The sequence below is a fragment of the Aptenodytes forsteri genome, unplaced genomic scaffold (genome assembly GCF_000699145.1).
Source record: "Aptenodytes forsteri isolate BGI_AS27 unplaced genomic scaffold, ASM69914v1 Scaffold127, whole genome shotgun sequence".
NCBI lineage: Eukaryota > Metazoa > Chordata > Aves > Sphenisciformes > Spheniscidae > Aptenodytes > Aptenodytes forsteri.
Genome location: NW_008794711.1, coordinates 536,922 through 549,381, shown reverse-complemented (window position 1 = coordinate 549,381; position 12,460 = coordinate 536,922). Strand labels below are relative to the sequence as shown.

The 12,460-nt window shown below is 39.7% G+C and overlaps 1 protein-coding gene across 2 annotated transcripts in view; it reads right to left on the bottom strand.

Annotated features, from left to right (window-relative positions):
• Nucleotides 1-12,061, bottom strand: part of SLC23A2 (solute carrier family 23 member 2) — a 36,983-nt gene extending 24,922 nt beyond the window's left edge. Inside the window, exons 1-3 of one of the 2 annotated variants that reach the window (XM_019470642.1) lie at nt 12,014-12,061; nt 2,264-2,549; nt 1,552-1,650 (exon numbers count right to left, since the gene is read on the bottom strand). In XM_019470642.1, coding sequence (XP_019326187.1) covers nt 1,552-1,650; nt 2,264-2,395 — 231 coding nt within the window. In that variant the 5' untranslated portion in view covers nt 2,396-2,549; nt 12,014-12,061. Of the gene's footprint in view, nt 1-1,551; nt 1,651-2,263; nt 2,550-3,265; nt 3,329-12,013 lie in introns of those variants that run through there. The other variant, XM_009273796.1, reaches the window with a different exon arrangement.
• Nucleotides 12,062-12,460: the final 399 nt, after the last annotated feature.

Here is a 12,460-nt window from a genome sequence, read left to right as displayed (position 1 = left end):
CTAGATTACCAGAAATACTATCTTAATACATGAGGCTGTTAATTGCTACAGCCCCTCCTTTCACTGTTCATTCATTGTAAGCCACAGCAAAGCTTTAACCCAAGCAGATTTGGTTGAGTAAAAGCTCATGGTCTCTTCTCATCCATTGTTTACAGTTCTGATCACATGGATCAAGTGGAAGGGAGAAAAATATACGTTTGGTAAAAACAGGCCATGAAGACATGCTTTTGCGTCTAGAGATTGCTAATCTTAATTGCACAATTTCTTCCCAACACCTTTTGCTCAAGGCTTTTATCAGATTGTCTCTCTCCACGCTAGTCTGAGCATGATGCAAAAATCAGCCACAGACATGCATGTCAACAGTTGCCAAAATTTGTCCATTAAAATATCAGCATGATCAAGATGGTAGTAGAGATGTATTCGAGACATACAGGCAGACTATCTGTAAGAGAGGGAGTACACAAAGGCACATCATCGCATTCATAACATTCTTTTAAAATGTAACACTAAAAGACCTCTGTCAGAATCACCTGTTTAGGGTACATTTTAAATCTGAAATTCAGAAGTGAATTTTGATGTCCGAGTTAGAAAACCTTAACTACACCCTTTGGTATCATCCTTGCCCCAACAAAAGTTACAGCCTCAAAGAAATGAGCACCATGTTGCACTTGCTTGGAACCAAGAGAGTTTTGTTCTTGTTTCAATTAAGACATTTGAAAAATCTGGTCAAATTGAGGCTTTTTGGAGATAAGGCTTAACCACAAAGCCAATTAGATATAAACATTTCAGAAGAAGGTGCTGTTCAGATTTACTGTAATCCTCTTCCTTATTTTAAACAAAAGCTTAGATTCACACTGTCTCTTCTTGCAAGATTGTTACTGAACAGGCTTGAGGAACGATGGAATTGAGAAAAAAGCTGGAAAAATCACAACAAAATTGGTCTCCTTTGAAGCCTCAACTGGGTCTTTCTGAACAGCTAAGATACAATCATCATTATCCTAAGGAAAAATGTTCAAGGGTTTTTATGAAAGACCTGAACTTCGTTGACAAAGCTGTCGCTAAATAATAAGCAGCCCCTTACTTGAAAAAAGGATTAGAAAAATTAGGTTTATGAGGTTGGAGCTTGGAAGAAAGTGGGAAAGAAAGTGGGAAAGATCCCACTTTTGAAGGTGCTCAACACCACCAGTTTACTTGACTAAATGCATAAAAAATTAAGAACTGAAGAACAGAACAGAAGGACCTTATCAGGGAAACCATGCAAAAGGGCAATGGAAATGAAGAAATCAGAAAATTGCATATTATGAATTTCGGTGGCAGGTCAAAGTGCATTAACAGCTTCTAACATTTGCTAAGTCATTCCCCACGTTCTGCAACTAAAATGTGTGACCAGAAGAGTCATGAGGACAGAACTCCCCCAAGCCTGATCTGAATCTGCAAGTCAGCATGTTTGATTAGAGAAAGAAAATCTCTGTCAAGTAAAACTAGTGTGGACAAATAATAGAACTGAAAAAGCAAGAACAGGTTCTCACCCAGAAGGATACCACCACATACCTTTTCTGCTATGCCATTTTCTGTAGTATAGATGGCCATCAACTCTGTGTCTTCTGTATCCTGATCACCGCTGGATGTTGCTCCACCATTTATCACGACCTTAAAAATAAAACAAAAAAAGAAACACAAGCTCTTAAAAATACACATTTTCTCTGCAATCATACCTCATGTCGCTCCGTTTTCTCCCTTGGCACTTGACATCTTGTCAAGCCTTTGACATTTTGTCAGAAAACGTTACAAGCACGGCAAGCAATCATGTCTATAACAGCAGGTCTAGGAATAGACAGAAACGTGAAAGACATCACATACAGCTCCTCAAAGCCTGGACAGTGTCAACAGAGGGTGGCGGGAAACCAGCAGCAGCCTGACTGGAAGAGTTCTTAACAGGCAGACACATACAACAGAATGATACAACTGAAAATCTGAGTAAGTAAAAGAAGACAAGTGTTTCCTTGCTGTTGCTGCTACTCTTAGTCAAGCAACTCGGGACATACCGGGGGCTGGTGCATTCTGCAGTAGGACAGTTAATTACAACATAACTGACCATGTTTATACATGAACAGTAACAAGTGGCAAAAGAGGTTTTACTAACTACTTGTGGAAATAAAGGTTTTGTACAACATGGTTGTACAAAGGCAACATGGTTAGAACAAAGCATTATTCACTGATTCACACTGAGCTTGACTATGTAGTACCTGAAGGTGTTACTTACAGGCAGGGTGAAAAAGGTGGGATGTTTAGATTCATCCTCATATTTGCCTTCTGTTGAGCCTCCCGCCTCCACTGATTTCGAAGTGGTATTCTTACCAATCCCCATCGTTTCCAGAATGTCAAGGACTTGCATACAGTACCCAAGCAGATGCTTCTGGGATGACAGGCCAAGTACTAAGGACAATTTCTTATTTAAACAGCAGCACCTCCAGGAATCACAAAAGTGCTCAGTAATCCAGCTGGGACATTAGGGTTGCTTTTTTAAGTATCGTTAGCATCAATGGCACCTAGAATTGAAGAGATAAGTAATCAAGAAAAAATTAATTTAAGACATATGTACAAACACACATGCCCCGCAGCCTTGATTCCCTTTCACGCTCATGACTCACCAACTGTTATCATTCCTTTTTGATTTGATAATTAGCAGATTACCATTTAAAGACAAAGCTGACAGTATTTTAAATTCTTTCAGGATGGGAATACTGTGATTATTCTCTCATTCTTTTCTTGTGGTCTTCAATTAGTAGCAGTATATTGAAACTTTGGTTTTGTTTCAATTTCACAGTCATTTCCACAGAACTTTTTGGGAACAAAGTACGCCTGTACTCCAGCTATGCAGCGATGTAGAACAGCTTGCTATTTGAACATCCGTTGCAAACAATACTTGTGCTTCTTCAAAGAGTAAATTTGTAGACCTACTCCCAAGTTCACCTCTGTATAACTAATTCCTTCCTTTTAAACCAACTTATTTTTACATAAAAAGCATCCAGGAAGCTTAGACTAGATGGACAGTGAAGCACACCTGACTTTCAGTGAGCCTATTTCAGACAGACAGAAACAGCCCTTTCTGCTGAACACCCTTACCCGAAATTATCCCAGTTGCGTGAGGGATGTTCAAAGTAATTTGCCTGATGATGTTGAAGCAACTGCTTCAGGATAAAACAGTGCATTTTAATTAGTATGACTATTTTGGCACAGGAACAGGAAAGATCGTACAACTTACTGGTTCTCTTTTGTTTTCCCAGATGGGTCACTACAGTACAGTTTTCCCACATTTGCTCCTTGAATTAGTCCTGCCAGTCCATGGCCATCCACACTTTTTCCATTTCCAAGACTATGGAACGTGAATTAACAGATTTGAACCTAAACTTCCCACAGGACAGCATAGAAAATTCTGGAACAAACCAAGGTTTGCAACTTGTGGTTACTGAGCTTCAAAAAAGAAAGTGCAGCTGCAGACAGCTGTGGATGAAACAAGCTAAGCTACAGGTGAAAGCACATGACAGAACTTGAAAAATAGGCTTTTAAAAATCACGTCAAGTGAAATTTTCTGCAAAACCAGGAACACAATCAAGCAGCAAAACCCACTGCACACTGGCGTTACTTCAAAAGCAAGTTAATGACATTTTCAACTTAATTGCTAGAGGTGGAAATGCAGCTAAGGGACATTCAAAAAACACAGTTGTGTATATATTAGAAAGCAAAAAAGTAGCGTTTGGGGTTTTTCTTAAGCCTCTCTTCCAAAATGCTGCTCAGGAAAATGGCCAGCAGCTTGATTGTCTACTATAACTGCAATAATAATGAAACTTGACAAAGACCCTTCTGCTAGGGGCAATTTAGGACTGTTTGAAAAATTACAGAGTACTAATATTTTAGAACCTCTTAATAGCTGTTAATTGCCCATCTGCTAGAAAATTCTGGTTACTTCAGGTGAAAGAGATATTAATCTTTCACAGCAATGTAACTTTTCAAGAGAGAAAACATACGTACATAAGAAATACTACTTGGGCACTGAGATACCCTTGAAGCACTCCTAATTAAATCAAAATGGAATGGAAAGTAGTGCCTTCAAATAAGGGTTTAATTAAGACTTGTTTCTTAAAGTAAATATTAAGATAGCATAATTATTTCTCACTTGCACTTAAGACTAAAGGAGAAGACTAGTTTGAGTACTCACTGTCATGCCATTCTGAAAAAAAGGCATTCCCATTTTTACAATAACCACAGACTTTCCCTTCAAAAGCGCAAATCTCCAGACATGAACAGCAACGTTAAATTAGTTTGTCTGTTTCTGAGTTTGTGCACAGATAACTGGCGATGCCTTCTCAAATCTTTATAGGAACATTCGTCTCAAAGCTGCCTATGCAGGTCTGAGAGGTGATGTGAACAGGTTAGAGAGGAGGAAGAGACAGATACTAGTTTAAGGTTTGGGGGGCAGTGGAGGTGTCTGGGTGAGGGGTTTTTTTGAGGGGTTTTGTTTGCTTTTACTGTAGAAGCACGAGGAATTTTTTTTAAGCACACAAAAAAAAAGAAAAAAAGAAAAGAAAAGAATTTGCCTTTTTCTGTCAATGTAGACATATTTTATTCTCCAAGAAAATCAGTGATGGAGACAGGCGTAGTTTACTCTGGCAGCTTTATCATCTCAGATTGGAAAGGAAAAGGGAAAGAGCAGAATTACACCTCCCTAACAAATGCAGCCATGCCAATAAAACACCAGTGTAAGAGTTACACCAGCAGGAAACCTGCCATTCAGGAGATCTGGTTTAAGGTATTCTGGCACGATAAGCTTCTTAGTTAGCATTAACTAGCATCTCCACCGATGCAAAAGGAAAGACCATATAATCCTATTCACTTCGCATTGCAAAACAGTAAGACTGCTATCTTCTCAAAGGAGACGTGATCATTCCTCGGGAATTGTTCTTGAGAATTACATCAGGAGAGCACGCAAATAAGCTGTGCCTTGTATTAATTCTTGCAAGCTGAAACACAACAGCTAGAATGATAGTGTTTGGATGAGGGTTCTCAGATGATGACGAACAAGTGACTCCAAATTAACAGGCAAAAAAAGCCTCATGTGCTACTTTTCCTAGAGAGAGGGAGCATGTGTTTGTGTACACATATATACATGCACACAAACACTTCCACTACATGTGTCGGGGCAGGCGGTCCAAGGAAAACAAGAACAAATTTCCAAGCTCTTCTTGCTTCTACTTAGCAATTAAACTTGCACTTAATGGCACAGATGATAATCAGAGATTTTCAGAATACTTTTATTGTGCAATCAGAAGCGTCAAATTGAAGCAGAAATCTTTAGGCAGCAGGAGATCAGGTTATCTGAAAGATACCATCCTTCTTTATCAGACCTCTTATCCCACCAACTGAGCATAGCTAAACAAGATGACTCAGACATTTTATAGCCCTCCGTAACAAATCTAACTGATCAGAAGCTGAAAAGTCATGTAAAAAGAAATAAAACTCATTCAACATCAGCTAGGTACATGGAGTACACTGAACTATCTGTCGCCTTGGATGAAATGGAAAGACTAGAAGTGAAACTTCCACCAGGATATTGATTAACGTTCATCTCTTTCTATACAAATTATCTTCGGTGTTCATACATGGTTAACCCAGGAAGGCCAAAAGCTGACATGGGTTTACAATGCTTTAGATAAGATTAGTATCCAGACAAATAGCCTACTGCAGGGGGATAGTCCAGGTGCAAGTTCACAAAAGGAAAACCCTCCTAGCCAGGGAAAGGCCACTCTGCATCTTCCACATGCTTGCCTTTTCTCCGACACACAGATCTTCTTCCAGATTTGGTACCATTGGGACAGGACAGAAAGCTATGGCAGTGTCTGGTTTGACACAACATGGTAGCTTTTACACTTTGCATTTTCATGACTACTAATACTACATTTTCTGTTTTACCAAGGGAGCTCCTATTTTGTTTAAACAAGTTACAATGCGTTTCAAAGTTCACTGAAAGAAAAAAAGATAAAAACCATCAGAGATGGAGATGTACAACACAAGACTGTAATTAAACGTACTTTTCTTTTTCTTCCTGTAGTTTCTGCCTGCAAGTCATTACTCTGGAACCTCTACCACAAATAAAAACATTCACTGAAGTATACAACAAAGGTTTTCCTACAGAGAAGTCTGCCCATATACCAAGACAGGCTGCACGAAAAGCTTGTTTCACAAGGTACCAAACTGCATGCAAGTCTGTCTAAAAGATAATTTGAAAACTCATCTCTTACTAGATTCAGGAGTTAACTTGGGCAGGACAGAAGATACAGATATACATGAAGAGCTTATTAACAAGGAAAGGAAAAATGGACCACGAACCTCATTAAAGGAGTAGGCAATTGTAATATATACGTCTTCTCCCTTGCATGCATTCTTTTCTTTAAAAGCAGGATCATGTGATACAGTTTTTGGCTGAACCACACTAAAAATGTTCCTTACTTTTTCATATTAGTCTGAGAATACCCAGTAACTACTACAAAAGACAAATAAAAAAAAAATATTCAGATTTGCTGTGACGGCATTCATGTCTACAGTGCTCTGTTTGAGGGCCTTTAACATTTGAATCCAGAGCTTGGCAAAGCAAAGACTGGGGAAAACAAAAACAATCTGACCTCCAGACTGCAACATGCTTGGGGCAATAGGTTGTTGGGACTTTTCTGTTTGTTCGGGGTGTTTTTTTTAAACATCCATTAGAAGAGTCAACAATTTGTCAGGTGCTGTCAGACTGGCAGCACCAGAACTGGGAAGCAATGCTTCAGGATATAATGTGTTCAGGATATATTGATATAAAGCTCATTGCCCCGCATTCACAATAAGCAGACCTAGAGGTTAGCCCTTTGGAAGAAGCTTAGTCTGGACCTCAGGTTCCCCCATGATTGTCACGATGACTTTCAACTCTGAAAATTACTGTTTTTGCAAAGTGTAAGAACGATGCAGGCTTTTTTCCCCAGAAGCTTTAAGAGGGAAGCAGCTCTATGTATTTCCTTATTTGCCAAACTCAAAACAAAAACTTTCTAAAACCATGAGGGTCTTTCCAAATTCCAAATGGATCTCAAATTTCTATCAGCTGAGCCAGGCCCACCAAATAAAGATGTTAGCCAAAACACTTTAGACTTTCCATATTGATTTGTGCAGCTGCTTTGAGAGGACACGAGACAGCTGACCCAGCATAAAGCTAGCTGAGCAGATAAACATGAGCTATGGGCACAAAGTTTGAACACAACTTAAGCGGCCTGATTTACTGCTTTGCATGATGGGGCCGCAGCATTTTAGAACTGGTACCAGGTCTCCTAAAACCACAGCCGCAACCAGAAGCTGCTGGACAATCACAAATGTTTTACCACTCTATAAAGTGGCAGAACTGTCTGCAAAGACAAATGGAAATTGGCTAACCTTATAGTTGCGGTTTGCTGTATTCCTTTCCCTCAAACACTAAGTTCTGCTGGAGGAGGTCTAGGACACAAGTAAACCAGCTGGTGAAAAAGTTGAAAGGAGAATCCTAGCTAGTCTGAAAGGTCAGTGTATCCCCTCCTACCTCTTAGCATGGTAGAAGTGTCAAACAGAATTAACTAGTTAATCAGTGCCTGTGGCCCTCTCTTCTCCACCTCCGCCATGGAAAATCAGGAACTGACCTACATTCGGTGGCCCTACCCTGCCGTGCAAGGGAAATACTTGTAAAGGAAGCACAACAGGCGTGGTTATAGAACAAGGTGGCGATGAAACAGCACGTTCTTTAGAGCGTACTGATGTAAAAACTCCCAGGAACACTAATGTAGGTATGCCACCTGGTAAGCATGTATCGCACCACCCCGAGGAAGGAACAACGTCAGATCCAGCCCAGGACCTTTCTGGCTTTTACAGATGGCTGAAGAGCCAAAAGAGCTCAGTTTGTTGCATACACTAAGGAGATTAGAATCAAATTAAGGTGACAGCTTAATTATAATCTTCAATTTATTATTTGTAATTAGCTGTCAGACTCATGTGAATAACAACAACTTTCTCCTGCAAGCAGAGATGACGCTCAGCCAGAAGTTGTCCAACCTTACATCAACTGACGTTAGCTTCACCTAAATTCTAAATAAATTCGAAACACTTAAGATGAATAACCTGAACTGCAGCCGTACATCTGGAGTTCCACCACCTCCAATGGCAGTTGCAAGTGTTTGGCATCTCTGAAACTCAAGCACACAATGCGTTTAAATACAAATCAAGGCATCCTCTACGTCTGAGATTATATTTTTGGCAACAGACACATGACAGAGATGTGGAAAGGGACCTGGACTCCCTGCACGTCAGGATATTTTATTGTCAAAATGTACCAAGTCTGAGCAGAAGATAAAACCAGTTTTAAAATCCACTTCACTCGCTCATATCCAATACTGTGAGCACTGCAGAGCTGTTTCTGGAAAGGGCACGCTGTAGACTGCGACTAAAGATAAATTCTCAGTTCCTGTAGCGCCAGACAGCTACAAAGAATTTAAGCCAGTAACAAATGCACCACATTTACTTTGTTTAGTTTAAGAAAGTGCATTTAGCCCAAACAGCTAATACTACTCTACGGGAGTAGGGACATATTAAAGAGAAATTGCATGCTGCGGGACAGAGCTGCTTACAGTTTGGTTGCCAGCCAACGTTCACCAATAGACACTGAGAAGGGGGACAGGCAGACGCACGGCTCGGATCGGCACGAGAGTATCCAGGGAGATGCAGATGGCTGCAGAAGGTGGCAGGATGGATGCCAAGAGATCAGGGAAGTTTTGAAAGAAACTCCCTTCACCAAAACACTGTACCAAACTGATTAGGGAAACAGGAATGCTTCTGCGCTTTCAAGACCGGCAATGCAGACAATTAAGGAATTTTGTGGAGGCTCCAATTAGACAAGTTTACTTACAGGGTACAGCCATCCCTGGCCAGACACACAATTCAACACAAAAGCAAGGCAATTCCCAGTTAATTATGGAACAGCAGCTTTCTGCAGATTGCTATTGGTTTTAGTTAAGCCCGTTGCACAAAACTTCTGTACTGATTTTGTGCCATTAAGGTATTAAAAAACAAAGACTCCTCTTCCTGTTGTTAGAAACACCTTGTCTTCCGTGCATCAGATGGGAGCCACAGGCACTGTGGTTTGTATTTACATGTGTCCTCACTTTCACAAGTCCTGAGTTACGCTATTTTTAACACTAAAAGAACCTTAGAACAAGACTCCCCCTTTCACTCTCCAGCCTGCCTGCCATAGCTGTTCACATCTGCAATTTAACAGCATAAATACAGTAAGCCTGAGAAACTTGTTTCTGAGAAATTGTTAAAAACTAAACAATACATTGTCAAGGGGTTTTAAAATATTAATGACCAAATTACAAGCGATCAAAAGACTAGCAACTTTGCTACTCAAAAGTTGTCCAAAAAGTTGCTCGATGTTTTCCTACAAAGCAAAAAAGTCCTCCCCATTTCAAAGAATTCATCAACAAGTATCTCATCAGTGAGGCTAATAAAGCCCAACAAGTACTTAACATGATGCAATCAAAGTACTATCTGCAGACCCACAGCCACAAGTTCAACTGCTTCACAGTGCTGGCCACGAGTATTACATCTCCAGATCGGTACCTGGATATGGCGCTCGCGAGGTCCTCTACCCCACAAACTGTTCCAGATACGTAGGTGTGCCCAAAAGGCATTTTTTCCACCTTCCAGGGGATTTTGGCCATCTTACAGATGTGAAAAAAGCTGCACAGCACCCGCGCTTCATCTTCTGTTGCTACATGTAAAAACCATCTTCCTGCTTTAGTCTTAAGTAGAGCTTTTCCTCAGGCTATTTTGAAACTGAGCCTCTTTGGTCTGAACAATACTTGTGATTTGTCTTTACCAGGCGCCTCTTGCACCCAGAATTCCTTCCCATGAAATGAAATTGCACTGAACTGCTACCATGTCCTTAAACGCTACAGAGATTTTCCCCCTCCACTCAAGAGCAAACTACATCCACACTTAAAGAAAAGTATACTTCAAATTCGTAACGCAACATGTCACAAAAAGACATCATTTCCCTTTACCTGCAGTAGAAGCAGACAAAGTACTGCTATTTTAAATATGCTCAAACTTCCTAACATTTAGATTTTAAAAAACAAGAGTTGATGGTCATTTTAAGAAGTTTCGGTCCTGAGTTAGTTTCTCACTTCACTTCAAAGTACATCTTCAAAGCGCAAACATATTCTTTCTTTGTAGGCACTAATGAATTTTTAAGTAGTTGGTATTTTGACTGCAATCCAGAATAGTATGTCTTAACAACTGACCAACGTTATTAGGGCATGTCTACACAAAGACACACAGGAAAGTTACGCCGAGCTCAAACCTTCTGTTGATTTAAAGCACATTAGCTAAATCTCATTAACTTCCTGTGTGAATGAGCTTGTTGAGAAGAGGACTTAAATCCAACTGAATGAGACGTTTAACAAAGGATCTCACAGCTTTCAAAAACTACATGTTTGCTTACTCAAATTATTAAAGAAGAGCTTATTTACGCTGTGATTCTAAACAAAAATATCTGAAATATGAGTATTTCCAGTAAGTATAGGTCAACCTGAAGGTGCATTTGGTCAAAAACATTATTGGTCAAGCCGTTCCTCGCTCATCTTTCACTCCATTACTCTCTCATTTTATTGTTCCAATAGACAACAGTTTTGCCAAATTTCTGTGCAACACGTGCGCCGCCCTCCATAGGAGATCCCATCAATGCGTACACAATGGTCTGCGTTAACAGACTCCTAACGAAGGCCAAGAAAGAAGTCTACAGAAGAAGCCATGAGATTACATTTCAAGGAAACCAAGAAAGAAGTATACAGAAGAAGCCATGAGATTACATTTCAAAGAAGCGTAAGCAAAATCTAGGAGATAACAATTTTACAGCTTGATATCAAGCAACTGATATCAAATGACACCTGCAGTGTTCTCTAGATAGCAATGATGCTCACAGTAAACAAAAATGAAATAGTGTATCACTGTTCTTTATAAAACACCTCACTACTTTATAGACTTACTTGCAGCTCAGTATACCTCCCTCACTGTTTATGGTACACATTACCTTGATTTTTAATAATACACAGTCCTTACAGTCTCCCTGTGGAGCATTAATAATCAAAGAATTCAAATACCTCCACATTATTATGGATGTTAATACACAGTTCATTAAGCTCCTTCACAGCACTCAGAAAGCAACCTGAGCACACACTGGTTCTTTTCTCAGCTTTCTTTGTACTTCTACTTGGCACTTTGATGAAAGCTACTTTTTTTTCCCAAGACCTTAATCACATTAAAACAAAGGTGAATTAGAGACTCATCTAAGAAAAATTCCATTTATTAAGCAAATCAGGGTAATGTGCCAACTTCTTCAACTCTGAATATGAAGCTCTTTTCCAAAGGCTTAGGCATTCCTACGTCTAGTTTTGAAACAGATACTCGCTCCTTGCTGAAAGAGAACAATTTTAGTCCAGTAAGCAATATAAAACCAGTACCTGATTACACAATTGAAAAAGTTTATACCGAGTTGATCTATTAGGCTTGTCTTGAAATAAACGTTTCCCTTCCATTTAACATAACTTAATAAAAGATTTGGAATTCAAGAAACTTTCAAAAACTAACCAAGATGCAGCATTCTTAAAATCTCTTTTTTACTACCTAAACTTCATATAAATTTCTCCCATTTTAAAAATTAAAAGGAAGCCAAAGTTTAGAGGTAAACAGGAAAGAGGGTAAATACTTTTGAGTCTCTCTTTACAGTGATAACAATTTTTAAATGAAAAATTAAGTCCTCAAATCCTCACTATATTGAAACTTAGTTATGAAACACCTGAGTTTGTAAGGTTTAAGTTTTCTTACTTAATAATGCCCATGTTAAAGCAGTTGGATTTTTGTAATCATCCCCATTAACATCTGAATTCAAAGAAGCTCTTACCTCCAGAAACCTGTACCAACTTCTAGAGACCGTCTCAGCCAGTTCCTCCACTGCCTTTCTTCCAGTCTAAGCTCAGTGCAACAGTTCGAGTTGCAAGCCGCAGCCTGAAAGGATGCAGACATACCGAAGGAGGATTTTTATAATCTGGTTGGGCTCACTGCATTGTATAACTGTACTGTGCCCAATCACAATCTCTGCGCATTACACAACGGCTGAAATGCAGGAAGACACCACACGGTCATAAACTGTTACTACACGCCTCTACCATAGTTACGAAAAGTAAGCGAACGGACAGTCTCTCTGAGTAACAGCAGAGTGCATACAGATCAACCCGAACAAGGAGGTTCAAGTGTTTTACATAACCTGCAACACTATAGGGGGAAAACCCAGCTGGGGCCCCCAAAATTCAAGTTGCATAAATATTTACATGCCTGACTCCACCAGCTG